General features: G+C 42.0%; 1 protein-coding gene across 1 annotated transcript; it reads right to left on the reverse strand.

Moving 5' to 3' along the window:
• Positions 1-156: 156 nt before the first annotated feature.
• On the reverse strand, positions 157-13,634 carry Sox15 (Sox box protein 15). The gene is made up of 3 exons (XM_002050666.4): positions 12,168-13,634; positions 2,259-2,941; positions 157-2,192 (listed from the first exon to the last, which is right to left on the reverse strand). The coding sequence occupies exons 1-3, from the start codon at positions 12,218-12,220 to the stop codon at positions 520-522; spliced, it is 2,409 nt and encodes an 802-aa protein (XP_002050702.1). The 5' UTR covers positions 12,221-13,634; the 3' UTR covers positions 157-519.
• Between the last annotated feature and the right edge of the window lie 276 nt (positions 13,635-13,910).

The following is a 13,910-nucleotide window of genomic DNA, read 5'->3' on the forward strand; positions in this document are numbered from 1 at the left end:
TTCTTCACCGCGCTTATGTACAATCTCAAAGTATTTATTATGTTGCTTCAGTTAAACAATTCGAAAGATGAATGTATTGAATAACTAGGAATAATTCTGATTCGAAATAATCTTTATTTACTCGAATAATAATTACCAATACATTGTGGTACGTTTCCTTGGTACAGCATTTTTGTTTCAAGTGGCAGCCTTGGTACATGTGTCGCACATGTGGCAGCCCTGGCGACTGTCAAATTTACAGTTTTACAACAGGTTCGGAAATTAAAACGCGGTACGTGTTCATAGCGAATTTGATTTTATTTCAATGCAAACTAACTTAAGTTTAACATATTTCATATGATTGAATAATAATAGAAAAACTCTAAATATCGTACACTATATAAAGAACGGGGGAGCGGGAGGCAATACTTATGCGTACCGTAAACCAAGCGCTAAACTCTACATTCAAATATAACAAACTTCAGGAGCTGCGCGCGAGTATTAAAAACTCAGGCGGCAAACCAGATGCAATTGCGTCCGTCAATTGCTGTAGCAGGTTTTGCGCACACCCGCCAGGATATTGCTAATCTCATCATCCTTGCGCTGGAGCTGCTGTTGCTGTTGCGGATGCTGCTGCTGCTCGAAGAGCATCTCGCCGACGCCCACGCCCACACCGACACCCACCATGCCCGGAGCAGAGCTGCCGGCACCATTGGTCGCAAAGTGATGATGATGATGATGGGCGTGTGGATGTCCATGATGCTGCATGGCCATTGCTGCAGGACCCGTGCCTGTCTGCGCGGCTGGTGGCGCTGCTGGCGTCTGCTGTGGCAGCAGCTGTGCTCCTGCTCCATTGGCCTCATAGTAGCTGCCATAGTGCAGATAGCTGCTTTGCATGGGCTGCCCGTAGGCAGTTGCCCCACCTGGCGTTGAGGCCTGCTGGAACGGCACCGCTAGCTGCAGCGGAAAGGCGGTTAGGCCGCTGGGCGTGCAGGCGCTACTGGTCAGCGGATAAGGCAACTGGGTGTAGTAGCTGGTGCCACTAGGCGGCGCTGGCGCCGCCAGCAACATGGCATTGTTATAGGCCTCCGCCTCGTAATCATCATAGTTCTGATTGGTATCCGGATATTTGGCACACTTCTGTGCACCATTGTCCGTTGTCTCCTTGAGCTGATCGTAGTCCATCTCGTTGGTCTGATAGCGCAGAAAATCCTCATACTGCATGCCATACGCATTGGCATTCACGCCGGACAGATAATCATTGGAAACGGCGCCCAGCTCGTTCATGCTCAGCCGCAGGCTGCTCGCGTTGTTGCTCTCAGCCATGGCCACCGTGTAGCTGCTCAGCTGCTCGCTGACACCAGCCATCACGTTCGATGCACTGGAGCTGGTTGGGCAAATGCTGGAGCTGGTGTTGCAATGCAGCTGCTGTTGCTGCTGCTGCAGGGAATTGCTGCCGCGCATAGAGTTGCAGCTGGCATCATCATCCGCGCTGGACACTGGCGGATAGAAGGTGCCCTTCACCGAGTGCCCATGATCCAGCAGTCCGCGATTGTTGCACGTCACATACATGCCGCGCGCTGCAACCACAGCCACGGAGCTGGTCAGTGGATATGAGGCATACAGGCTCGAAGATTGCTGCTGCTGCTGCTGTGCCTTGGACTTCTCTTCCGCCTTGGAGTGCTTGTCGTTGCGCTGCTTGCTAGCACGACTTGACGGCGTCGGCGGCTTCGTTAGCTTCTTTAACAGCAGTGAGCTGTCGTAGCTGGTATTTGTTGCGACTGGAGAGGATTCATTGCAGCTGGCAGCCAGAGATTCAATTTGCTCCGTGCTGTCCGCATTGCTGTAGCAGTCCACGGAGCTGGGCGAGTAACTGGGCTTTAGCGGCTGCTCGTACAGGCCGCCCACATTATGGGGCGTCGAGTTGCGGCTGTCGTCGGTGGGCGTGTTGTAGCTGGCGCTTGTGGCCGTCGCCAGCGGCGGCGTCGATAGCTTGGGCGTTGTCTTGGACGACCCCGCTGCGCCTGTTTGCGAGGCCAACTCACTTTGCTGCTGCTCCTTGCCCGGCTGCAGGGTGCGCAGTTTGGATTGCTTTCGCCGCCTGGGCCGGTACTTGTAGTTCGGATGCTCGGTCATGTGTATGACGCGCAGGCGCTCCGCCTCCTCCACATACGGTCGACGATCCTGTGGCGTCAAGGAGCGCCACTTTTTGCCTGGAAGGCGCAAACAGTGGCATTAGATGGAAGTGTTCGACCAACTAGAATGAGCTGTGTACTTACCCAACATCTTGCTGAGATCTGCATTATGCAGGTCGGGATTCTCGTCGGCCAGCTTCTTGCGCTCGATCTTAGCCCACACCATGAACGCGTTCATTGGCCGGCGGATGCGCGACTCTTTGGCACTTTTTGACTGGTTACCGCCTGGTCTGTACTTCAAATCGCTGGCCATCGCCTTGTGCCGGTCCAGATAGCCGCAATTGGGCGCGCATATGTCGCCCTTGTAATCATAGCTCCACATGGACGCCGGCTCAATTGGCGAATGCGAGGCACCGCCGCACTCATCCTGTGCCCCCACCATGCTGGCATGCGGATGCGACAAGAACTTATTCAGCACCGAGCTGCCGCCTCCGCCCAGCAGGGGTATATTGCTGCTGATCAATGAGGATGCGCTCCCGCCCACACTGTACGCACTGGACACCATCGGCGAGTGGCTGTGACTGTGCACCGAGAGCGCCGCCTCGTTCATCGAGTGCTCATTGTCGTAGCCGGCGCTCTGTATGGCTGGTGAATGTAAGCTGGGCGAGGAGTGCTCGCTGCCCTGCCTCACATGGTAGATGCCATCGCTGGGGCTGTCGTGCAGCAATCTTCCGTCGGACAGATAGACACCATGCTCCGGATAATCGCTGCCCACGGTCGAGTGGCTATATTCCGGCGTTCGGGACACATGAGGATATTTCTTAGCACTGAAATGTAAGAGGAAAATGTCTTAGAAGTTGGAAAAAGTTTATTTAATCTAAATTCTTTTTCAGATACCGATCTCAAATTAATTCTCGAGATATTCAATTAAAGCTCAGATTGCATTCGGAAATTAATTAAAAGAAATAGCATGCAACGTAACGAGAAAGAAAGAATCCAAAAAAGAAAATTTAATGGACATGTGGCAAGGAGATCGGGTAAGTTTTAGTACTTCAAGAGTTTTTTATTAAAAAAAAACAAATTTATTGATTTTGATTCTAAACAAAAATTGTTTACCAGACACCATAAGTAAATTATCAATTAAATCAAGATTGAGTAGGTCAATTAATTCACAGGAATTTATTTAAGAAATTAAACAACTTTTTTTACAGTTTGAAAATTAGGATATACAATTTTCTCATATATTGTTCGTTAGTTTTGTGAGTCTAGTTTTCCACATCCATAAGCTCAGATTTGTCATATATTTACAAAACTTTATTGAAATTATTCAATTTTAACAAATAATTGCCCGATCTACTGAGAATATTGCGAGTCGTAAATATTTTCATATAGAAATTTCGGGCTAAATTTGATCTCTACCGTTAATTGGCATTAACCAAATATGGTTGAATAAAGCCAATAAATGGACGTTTATGTTTAAAGCTAAATCTCTCCCAAACGATTTTCATTTGAACAAATTATGGCTGCGGTCAGGATTCCTTTTCGGGGCTATTTTGTGATTTTGGAATTGATTTAAGATTAAATAGTATTATTTTTTGTTTTAATAAATATTCAAAACAAAATATAAAATACTTATACAGGAGCATTTATAAATGATATGTGTCTCAAAGTTTGTAGTCAGGTCAAAATGTAAATCATTCGTTTTTCGTGGAATTTATATATATATATATATATATTTCGATCCTCATATTACATGAATCATAGACTTCGTTCAATCGAACTTTATATTTCTAAAAATTAAAAAATTGATCACCTTCTGCTATGTTTCACAAAAGTCTTATGCTTTTTCGTATTTAGACAGAAAGCCTATAATTCGATTGGCATAATGTGGTACGGACTGTTGAAAGTTTAGTTGACACGCATTATTCTTACACTCATTGCTAAGCACCATATAATAAATATACATAATTTTGACAATATTCCATAATATTTTCACCTTAACCATAGAAACCTTAAGTTTACTTGAAATAATTCACAATAGATGCTTAAACCTGAACCAACAGCACATAATATAGCTTAACTGACTGTTTTATACTGTTACTGATTGATAATCAACGCGCAGCTCATGCTGTAAGAATTGGATTTAAGTTAATCCACGAGTGGAAATTTGGCGAATAAGTGATGTTTTGGAGATCTAATCTAACTTTGATAACTCCCTTCGCGGCGTTGCAATTTGTATATTTATAAATAGGGCCCTTCTTTGCGATTCTCATTAATTTAATTAAGGCCAGGAGTAATGCTTTGTTTAGAAGTAATATTTGTTGTTATGTGTTATGTCGGCAATTATCTAAAGTTAAAAATGTATGTGCATCTGCGTATGTGGATGTATGCTTTTGTGTATTTGTATATGTAGAAAAAACATATACATATGTATGTACATATGTTAATGTGTGCATGAGTATATATGCTTATGTATAAACATAAATATCTTCTTGCTTCAATTTAAAGGAGCCTTTTGAGGTGTTGCCTTTCTATGCGATTCTCATAATTTTAAGTCTTAATGCTTTACGCTTGTTTATATATATCTAATAATCTTTATCTCTGCTCAGTATTTATTTCTTATGTACGTATACCCGGTTTCTAAAACATGGCTATAAAATAATAATTTCTGCGTACTCTATGCAGTGCATATGTGCATATGTTATATATGGATATATGTAATATATATGTTTTTAAATGAGAACATATGTTCAAGTAATTAAGGCTTGAATCAAGATTAAAAAATATATCTTTAGAAACGATTAGGCAAGCATATAAACTGCCTCGATAGCACGCTATCCGCAAAGGTAGGACGGTTCCTAATTAGAGATGAAATCGTTTAAGCATGTTTTACTGTGTGTTTATGAGAGCTACTGTTGAAAATTACGTAGGACAGAATAAAATGTCGGCAGAGCCCGCCTTATAATGATATTTAAAATCGCCGCTAAATACGTTGACAATTTTCACGTTGCTGGCACGCAAAAACAAAAAAGAAAAAGGAAGGAATAAAAAAAAAAACAAAAGGTATAAACTTTGCGTTTATAGCAGACACCACTGAGAATCGGAGAATGGCGAATGCCGGGTGGTGGACGAGGGCCAAGGGGCAGGGCCAAAAACTGGACCAGGCTCGAGGCTGGAAGGCTGGGATGCTGCAACGTTTGCGTTCCTTAATGTCAGTGGACATAAATGTAAATTGGGCGCGTGCAGCTATTGTATTATCAAAGGAGGCCGCGCCGCCGAGTCACAGTCGCCAGGTTGCCAGAGTAAGCAAAGAAGCTGTAGCTGTAGCAGGAGCTGTATGCTCCGGCTCGGGGGCCCCAGACCTTTATGCATAACTTTTAAAAGTTGCGACATATCGACACATTTCAAAGTAATTCGGCTTCCAGGAATTCAAGCAGAACCAAAGCAGCAGCAGCAGCAGCGGCAGCGGCAGCCAAACGAGACAAGTTTAAATATTACCAAAGCTCAGCCCCAGACTCCGACTCGGCTCCCTAAGGGAGAACCCCGAGACGCCCGACGCTCGAATCCGATGCTCCTCATTTCGCTTGGCTCTGGTTGTGGCTCTGGCTCTCGTTCCCTGTGTGTGCGTGCTGTCTTGGCCCCAAGTTCGATTTGTTACCGTTTGAATTTATTGCTGCCCACTACACTTTTGGTCTATTGTCTACCCAGGCAGCGGGCCAGGTTGTCTGCTGTCTGTTGTCCGTTGTCGTCTGCTCCTTTGCCTACCAACTTTGGGGCCTCGGCTACAAGAGATCGGCCTAATTGTTAGCTTCCAGCACATAGGCCAGGCCAGGGGCCAGGCTACCTTGGCGCAACTAGGCGCTCTAGTTTCAGGCTTTCTTTTGGCCAAGAGCGCCCAGGCCGACAAAACTGAAAGAGTTAAGGTCCATGCCCAAAAGCATTGAGACCTAGCCCCAGGCTCAGCTGCAGCCAGAGCTACAGCTACAGCTGGATAATTTATTGAGGGTTCCTGGTGACATCGTTACGTTTTTGATATTCGGTTGCGGCTGCCGCTGAGCTGCTGCTGTTGCTGCTGCTGCTGCTGCTGCTGCTAAATACTTTGCCAAGCTACACAAAATTATACCGTCCTGGTCTGTACGCCTGTCCAACTGGTCCCTGGCTTTGAGTTGGGCTTCGCTTCGGTTTGCTTTGCTTTTGGTCTGCTTTATCCTAAGCGCGCGCTCACGATCCACGACGACGCGGCGGCTGCGGCTTTAGCTTTGGCTTTGGCTTAGCCCCTGCTCTGGTCCGAGCCGGGGCTGTGGCAGCTTCTTAGCCATGGCCCTGATTTTAAAATAGGACACATACAGTGGCCGGTAAGTTGGCATTTTTATGCGCGCAAAATGTCAACATCTTTGCAAAATGCCACATATTCCACATTGCGCTCCTCTGTCCCGCCACAGTCTCTGTCTTCAACTCGTTCTGCCCGCTGTCTCTCTCCTTCTGTCTCCCTGTCTCCCTGTCCAGTGTCCAGCGTTCGATGCTGTCTGCTGTCTGCTCCGTCCAAGTACTGAATGTCCGCGCTTGCCTTTGGACCGTGGACCGTGGACCGTGGACCATGGACCGTGCAACGTTTTGTTTACGACAACCGCAACGGCGACTCTGCTGGTGGCTTCAACTGCGCCGCTTGCTGAAACTCGACAACTCGCCAACCCGCCAACTGTGGCAACTGTGGCAACTTGGCAACTTGGCGGCTGCCGCAAAGTAGGCAACTTTGGCTTTGGCCTTAACAAGCCCGCAAAACTTCATTCAGAAGCCGCATTGATCTGGAGAGAGTGTCAGCCCTTTAGCATATTGTGATTCATGTGTCGCTGCGCGAAGACAGCCTTTTAAGTTTTGTCCGCGTCGCTGCCCCCTAAAACCCCCTCAAGCTGCGCAGACGACAAACTTGCAACAGGAAAAAGCAAAAAAAAAAAAGAGGCGGCGGCGTTTTGTCGCCATTTCTTGCCACAGTCCACATAAGAGTTTTGATTATACTGTGTTAATTATGTTCGCATTAGCAAGAATCTTTTTTCAATATTTCATTTAATCTCAAGTCTCAAGCGAAAGTGAGCAGCTTTTGCCACAAGCTCGTCTAGTCGATCGACCCTCACATGCAACTTGGCAGTTAATTGTTTATTCTCACGCTCCAAATAACTGTCGGGCATTTGCTTTCTAGTCTAAACTGTGACTGGAGAAAATTCTAAATATTTCTAATGGCAGACTCTTCGAATTAAACATATAGTTTGACAGATATCTGGCACGTGAGAACATGGCATTAACTTAACTATATTTTTAGACATTTTGTTTTTTCTCTTACCAAATGGAAAGTTGATTTTCTCATTCAATAATATGCTACTATCTTTAATACATATAACAATAGATATTTTATATATATTTTTCGAATATGTCTATAAGTATTTAAAGATCTGCAAAATTATATTATATATTATGATAATATTATTAAATATTGAAATTAGTATCAAAACCTAACCCATTTAATTTCGAGTCTGAACTTTGCAAATATTTGAAAGCCAAACAGACAATTATTTGTCAATATCTTATGAAAGCTTATTAGAAAACGTTATCGTAAGTTTGTTATTTTGTTTACAACCCTTCCCCTTCGATTATTACGTGAAAACTTTTAGTCCAAAGTTCAATTAAAAATTAATTCATTACACAGAAAAAATTCGCATTGAAAGCTTCGTAGTAAAATACCTTATCATTTACCGCGTGTAATTCCCACTATAATTAAAACCTAATTTTTTAAGACCTTTTAGCTCCGGATTCGAGTCTCAGAAAAGTATTAATTCTTAACCAAAACTATTTATAAAAAAAAATTGATAACATAAACTATATATTTATGCTATCAGCAATGACAACAATAATATTGGTAATAGGTAGGCTTTAACGACTCCATGATATATAAACAGGTTTCACGATTTTTGGCTTCAGCTATAATTAAAAGAAATTCTTTTATGGATTTCGCTCTTTCTTCTTAGCCTGGCTTGAATTTGATCAGGATTTCGACTAAGTATATGATTTTTATTGTTAGTATACATATTATTATTGTCATTGTTTTTATTGTTGATATTATTATTATTTTATATTTAAGTAATTAGTTTCTATTACTATTATTATTAGAAATTCGTTAAATAATACGAATCATACTTATTCATATCATACTTATTTTCGTTTTATTATTGTTTTCAATATTTTTATTATTATTTATATTATTATTATCAATTTTACTATTCATTATTCATTATTATTCATTATCAATATTATTATTTTCATTCATGTTATAAATTAAGATTTTTTATGAAATTACTCATCATTATTATTATTATTATTATTATTGTTGTTACTCATATTATTATTATAAATTTGTATTATCAGTCATTACACATTATTGTTAGTATTGTTATTATTATTTTTATTATTATAGTGATTATTAATGTTATTAATATTATTATTGCCAGTATTATTATTTTCATTATCATTATTGTTATGATTTAAATTCATATCAATATAATTATTATTATTATATATATATTGTTAATATAATAATTATTTTTATTATTATCATTGCTAATATATTAGTCATTATTCCATGTATTTAATGAATTTGTAGTTGCAAGCTATTAACTCATGTATTTAAGGAAACTTTGGACTTCCTTCCTTTCGTTAATGTCTGACTTACTAGAAAGTTCATCTAGTGAGGACTGCGATTTCAATAGATTATTGTCAAGCAATATATATTATTATTTATCAGCTACTAATTAGCGACAACAAAAGAACTACTGCAAAATCAAGGCTGCTAAGACTTAATTATTTCGAATGGTTCTTTATATTTCTTGATGATTCTACATTTTATCCATTTGCTACTTTGCATTTACATATTTGTTTACTAATCAACTGCTTGGCTCATTGGTGATGCCATTAATTAAGAGCAGTGCCAACATTGCCGGCCATATTCAGTTCAGAGGCTTGTAAAGTTGTGGTAATAAAAGCCATTTTGGTTTTCTGGGTGGGTGTGGCCTGTGTACAAGATCTGCAGCATCTGCTCTGCTCCATTTGCAGAGTCTATTGGCTGCTGGTGCCAGGCGCCCCAAAACCCGAATACATTTGTTTTTCAACTCATTTCAGTTTGCCTTTACAGAAACCAGTCTGGCTACGGGCAGGGGACGGGTGGACGGGGAGACGGGGCGAAGGGGACAGGCCAAGAGCTGGCCCTGTGTGTGGTTGTTGTTGTCGCTGATGGTTGGCTGTGTGGTGCCAAGGCGACTGCGGCCCAGGTGTGATGTACTGGAATAACTTAACGACGCAGTCGCAATGCATACATATGCATAAGCGTGTGCGTACCTGTGTGTGCGTGTGCGTGTATCTGTGTGTATGCGTGTGTGTGTGTATGTAGATGCTGCTTGTTGTTGACCAATAAGCATAAACAGCTACAGCATCCGGCCCGGGCAACCGCCATCTTAGCGCGTTTGCCGCTGCTTTAATGAACCAAACAACAACCACATAATCTCAAAAGGTGAACGCAGCTACCTGTGGCAATATCTTGACAGAGAGACTGAGACCGCGTGCTCAGTACCAGGTCTGAGCCCTAAGGTCTCGGGTCTCACATATGAGAGAGATCGATGTGTTGCATATGGCCTAAAGATTCCTACTCTCGTGCATAATTAAGCTAATGAAGCAGGCATTGGTGTGGGGCCTGGGGGTAGGCGGGCTGCTACTCTCTTCTGGTAGGGCCCGAGATCCACGAATGGCCAAGCGCCCGAAAGCCGAAGCCGGAACGCGGCTGCGAATGGGTTCGGCTAATGAGGTTTTTCAGCCGTCGTCAAAGACAACAACGCCAAGACCCAGTTCTCACACACAAAAGCCATTTAAAGAGCATGAAAAAAAAAACACAGCAAAAAAAATAAGACTCGAGAAAAATGTACTGAAATGTAATGGATTTTATCACGCACATACCAAAACTCCCTCGCAGCGCTTGGCTGCCATAAAATTAGATATATATATATATATATATAGCTTGGATATATATAGATCGGGCTTAAATGCTGTGCAGTTATTTGGCTTGCAAAATGCGTTCAACTAAAGCTTGAAAAATTTAAGTAATTTGAATTATTTAAATCTCTGAGAACTTCTGAAAGACATTTTTGATATTTGTCTTATGAAAATCGCCGAAAATGGACGCTTTGCTGTTTATTTTTGGCTTGACGCTTGCAATTCTCAACCAGTTAAAGCTGTGTCGGAAAGGAACCAGGACTTACATTCGCTGGCAAAGTCTTTCCGATTGTGGAAATGAAAGGTTCTTAGACTAACCTTAATCATGGTGCTTTTACCTTATCTTTTCAATGAAATTGGGGTTTGACAATAGGATAGCTTGTATTACACTGTGTTTGAATAATTTTATCAATTTCTAACATTCTTATTAAACAATTTAACTCATTAATTGATTATTTATCTTTCCTAGCATTCTGCCGATTATTCTCTCCTGGTTTATAATTGCAAAATATTTCAACACGTTGTTAACACTGAATTAACCTTTATTAAACGTTTACGATATAGTAAAAATGATGGAGAGGGACTTATTAAACTTATTAGCCAAGTCTCAGCGACAATTAAGCTGTCGACTCTTGATTTATATGCCTATTAGCAGGAAGCATGAGAAAGTAATCATGTTTTTTTTTATATTCAATTCTGTGTAAACAAGTTTGAAGGGAAACTGAAATATTTTAGCACCCAATTTGTTTAAGAACTCATTTAGAATGGGAAATTAAATTAAAGATTATATGAATCGGCATTGTCCGAAACGGAGTTGTAAAAAAAATTACTTAGAAAATGCAAATCAATTGAGTTGAAGCCTCGAAGCTGGGTTAAATTGATGTGTCTACCTATTAGATGGATTGATTTATAGATCAGGATCAAAGAGCGCAGAAAAACCTTAAAAAACAAAATTCCAAAAATGTGACAAAATATGTGACAGACTTGCGTAAAATATGTTGCCCTTTAAGCCAGCCTTCCGAGAAGTCTAAAAAGTACACATATACAAGTATATATGAGTGTGTGTGTGTATGTATGCTTCTTTCCTAATATATTCCGTATATATAAAATGATATCTGAACCGGACGCAACGTAAGGTTGTTTAAATGTTTTGGCCTAATGCTATGTTAATATCATGCACAGCTATCAGAGAGTTTAGATCAAAACTAAATCATTTTAATGAGCGAAACCGCATGGTGACCTCTCTACCCGACTTATATATAGTGTTGTTTTATTTATTTATTTCATGTTTTGTTTTGTTTTTTTTTTTTTTATGGTTTTTCTCATACTTTCTTGCTGACCATGCTGAGAGGCGCTCTTGGTTTACTTTCCACTTGACCAATTCCGAGTCCGAGTCCGACTCCGAGTCTGAGAGCGAGTCAAGACATTTTGGTTCTAGGTCTAACTAACTAACACATTTACATATATTCACACAGAACGCACACAGTGAAACGCAAAGCGGACATACGCACACAAGTGCAAGTGCTTTGGCAGAAGAGTCTCTACAGGTGGAGCGCGGGTAGGGGGTGGCTTAAGTGTGGCCATGCTATGTAGAAACAAATTCTAAATCTAAGCAAAACTTTTGTAAATATCTAGACATATAAGGCAAGCCATACCCCGGCTCCCCTTTCCGTTAGTGTGTGACTAAGACTTGCAATGCGCCAGCCCCCTCCTCCCCCCACCTTGGGCTGTCATAGTCGTAGTCTGTGCTTATATACCACTATGTATATATATATATATATATATATATATATATGTATTTAGGAGAGCCAGCGACATATACGAGACAACTAGAGAATTTCTTCACCCATACCAGCGCATTTTTCCATTTTTCATTATGGTTATTATCTTGAAAGATATGTATCTTCGCTACGGTTGGATATAATTAAACAGCGAGAGAAAAAAAAAAAAATGTTGTAGTTAGAGTTGGTTTTTTTTTTGTTTTTTTTTTTTTTTATAGCATGGGAAAAATGTAAATATTACTTGTAATTTGTTAGCAGATGATGTGGATGTTCGTGATCATATGAGGGTTCCATTTTATACGGCAACAGCGACTACAGCTACGTTTCGTGGTAACGGTGACTGCGATGACGACGACGACGACGACGACGACGAAGGCGGCGACGATGGTTGCAGGTTGTTGTTGTTGTTGCTGCTGTTGTTGTTGTTGTTGTTGCTGGTTTGGGCTTTGCTTTAGCTTTAGCAGGGCCAGCAGCATTTTGCTTAATGTTGCATTATTCCGTTAGTTTTTTCCCTAAGCGACTGCTGGCCGTGGTACCATTTGGCCCAGAGTAACAACAACCAGCCATAAATTTGCTCATTCGTCTCTGTTGTTGTTGTTGTTGTCTTCTAACTGGCATGTGTGAATTTGTGTCTATTTGTTGTGCGGGTGTGTGTGTGTGTGTGTTTTTGTTGTGCTAGTTTAGGCCCTAACCCACATTAAGCACTCCATACTTGAGAATTTTCGCAATGATTTTACTTTTAGCTTGATATTTTTTTTTCTTCTTAATTACAAATCAGCCCAGAGCTCGTGAACAACACTTTTTTTTTGTTTTGGGCCACTTTGTGGCTTTATAGAATTTTATTTTGTATTTCGCACATTTTTATTGAAATTTATATTGGATTTAAGGATTGCTTTTTGTTAACTGTTTTGCCGCTGGCAGCTGCTGCTGCTGCTGCTGTTGCTGGTTTTGGAATCTCACGTTAGCCAAGATCAAGAGAGGTTGGCGAAAAACGCGTTTACGATCACGAAAAGTCTTGCGACGACTAATGAACGTATCTGGTGCTTAAAATCAAGGGCTTCAACATTTCACAAAAAAAAACAAAACAACACACAAACTGAGAGCAGGCTGTTGCTGTTGCTGTTGCTGTTGCTGTTGCTGCTGCTGCTTGATGTTGTTGTTGTTGTTGTTGTTGGCGCACAAGTTTACAATACACTTGGGAAAATGCACAAGCGGGCCTATATACTATTATAGCTGATATACAGATACAGATACACGCCGCGCGCTGTATGTAGATATATTTATGATTATAAGCGCAACGCAGCTGCTGCCGGAGTCGACGACGACGACGACGACGGTGACGACGGTGACGACGTAGACGTAGCCAGCCAAAAGTCAGAGGAGACACATGAACCACGCCGATGACGAACCGCTAGCTAACTAACTGGCAACTGGCAACTGCCAACTGGCAACAGGCAACTGGCAACTGGCGAAACTTGGCTTAGGTTCGTTCGCTCTCGCTCTCCCACTCCCTCGGCCACACTGTCTCTCTCTCTCTCTCTCTCTCTCTCTCTCTCTCTCTCTATCTCCCTCTCTTCCTCTGTGAACGGAACTGAGATCTCGCCGCGAGTCGCAGTCGAATGCATAAGGCCAAAAAGCGCACGAGCAAAACCTTTTGCGCAGTCTTGGCCCAGCTTGAAGCTGAGCAGCTTCGACCCCAGAGAGCGGCAGCGGCACTGACAGTGGCACTGTCAGCTGCCCAGCTAAGCGGAACGAACGCAGTCTCATTCTGGGGCAAGTGTGTGCCCGAGCCGACCGGAGCCGAGCCGAAGCGGCAGGCGTGTGTGCGGCAAGTTCTTTTGAATCAAATGAAACAGACTTATTTTAATATTCCTGTTTGCCGCTTTGCGAGTATTTTAAATAGACGCCGATCGCCGATCGCCGAGCAAAGCTAAGCTGAGCTGAGCTGAGCTGAGAGCTGCGACAGCTTCTATCTCTCCCTCTC

The sequence above is a fragment of the Drosophila virilis genome, chromosome 5, assembly GCF_030788295.1.
Source record: "Drosophila virilis strain 15010-1051.87 chromosome 5, Dvir_AGI_RSII-ME, whole genome shotgun sequence".
Taxonomy (NCBI): Eukaryota; Metazoa; Arthropoda; class Insecta; order Diptera; family Drosophilidae; genus Drosophila; species Drosophila virilis.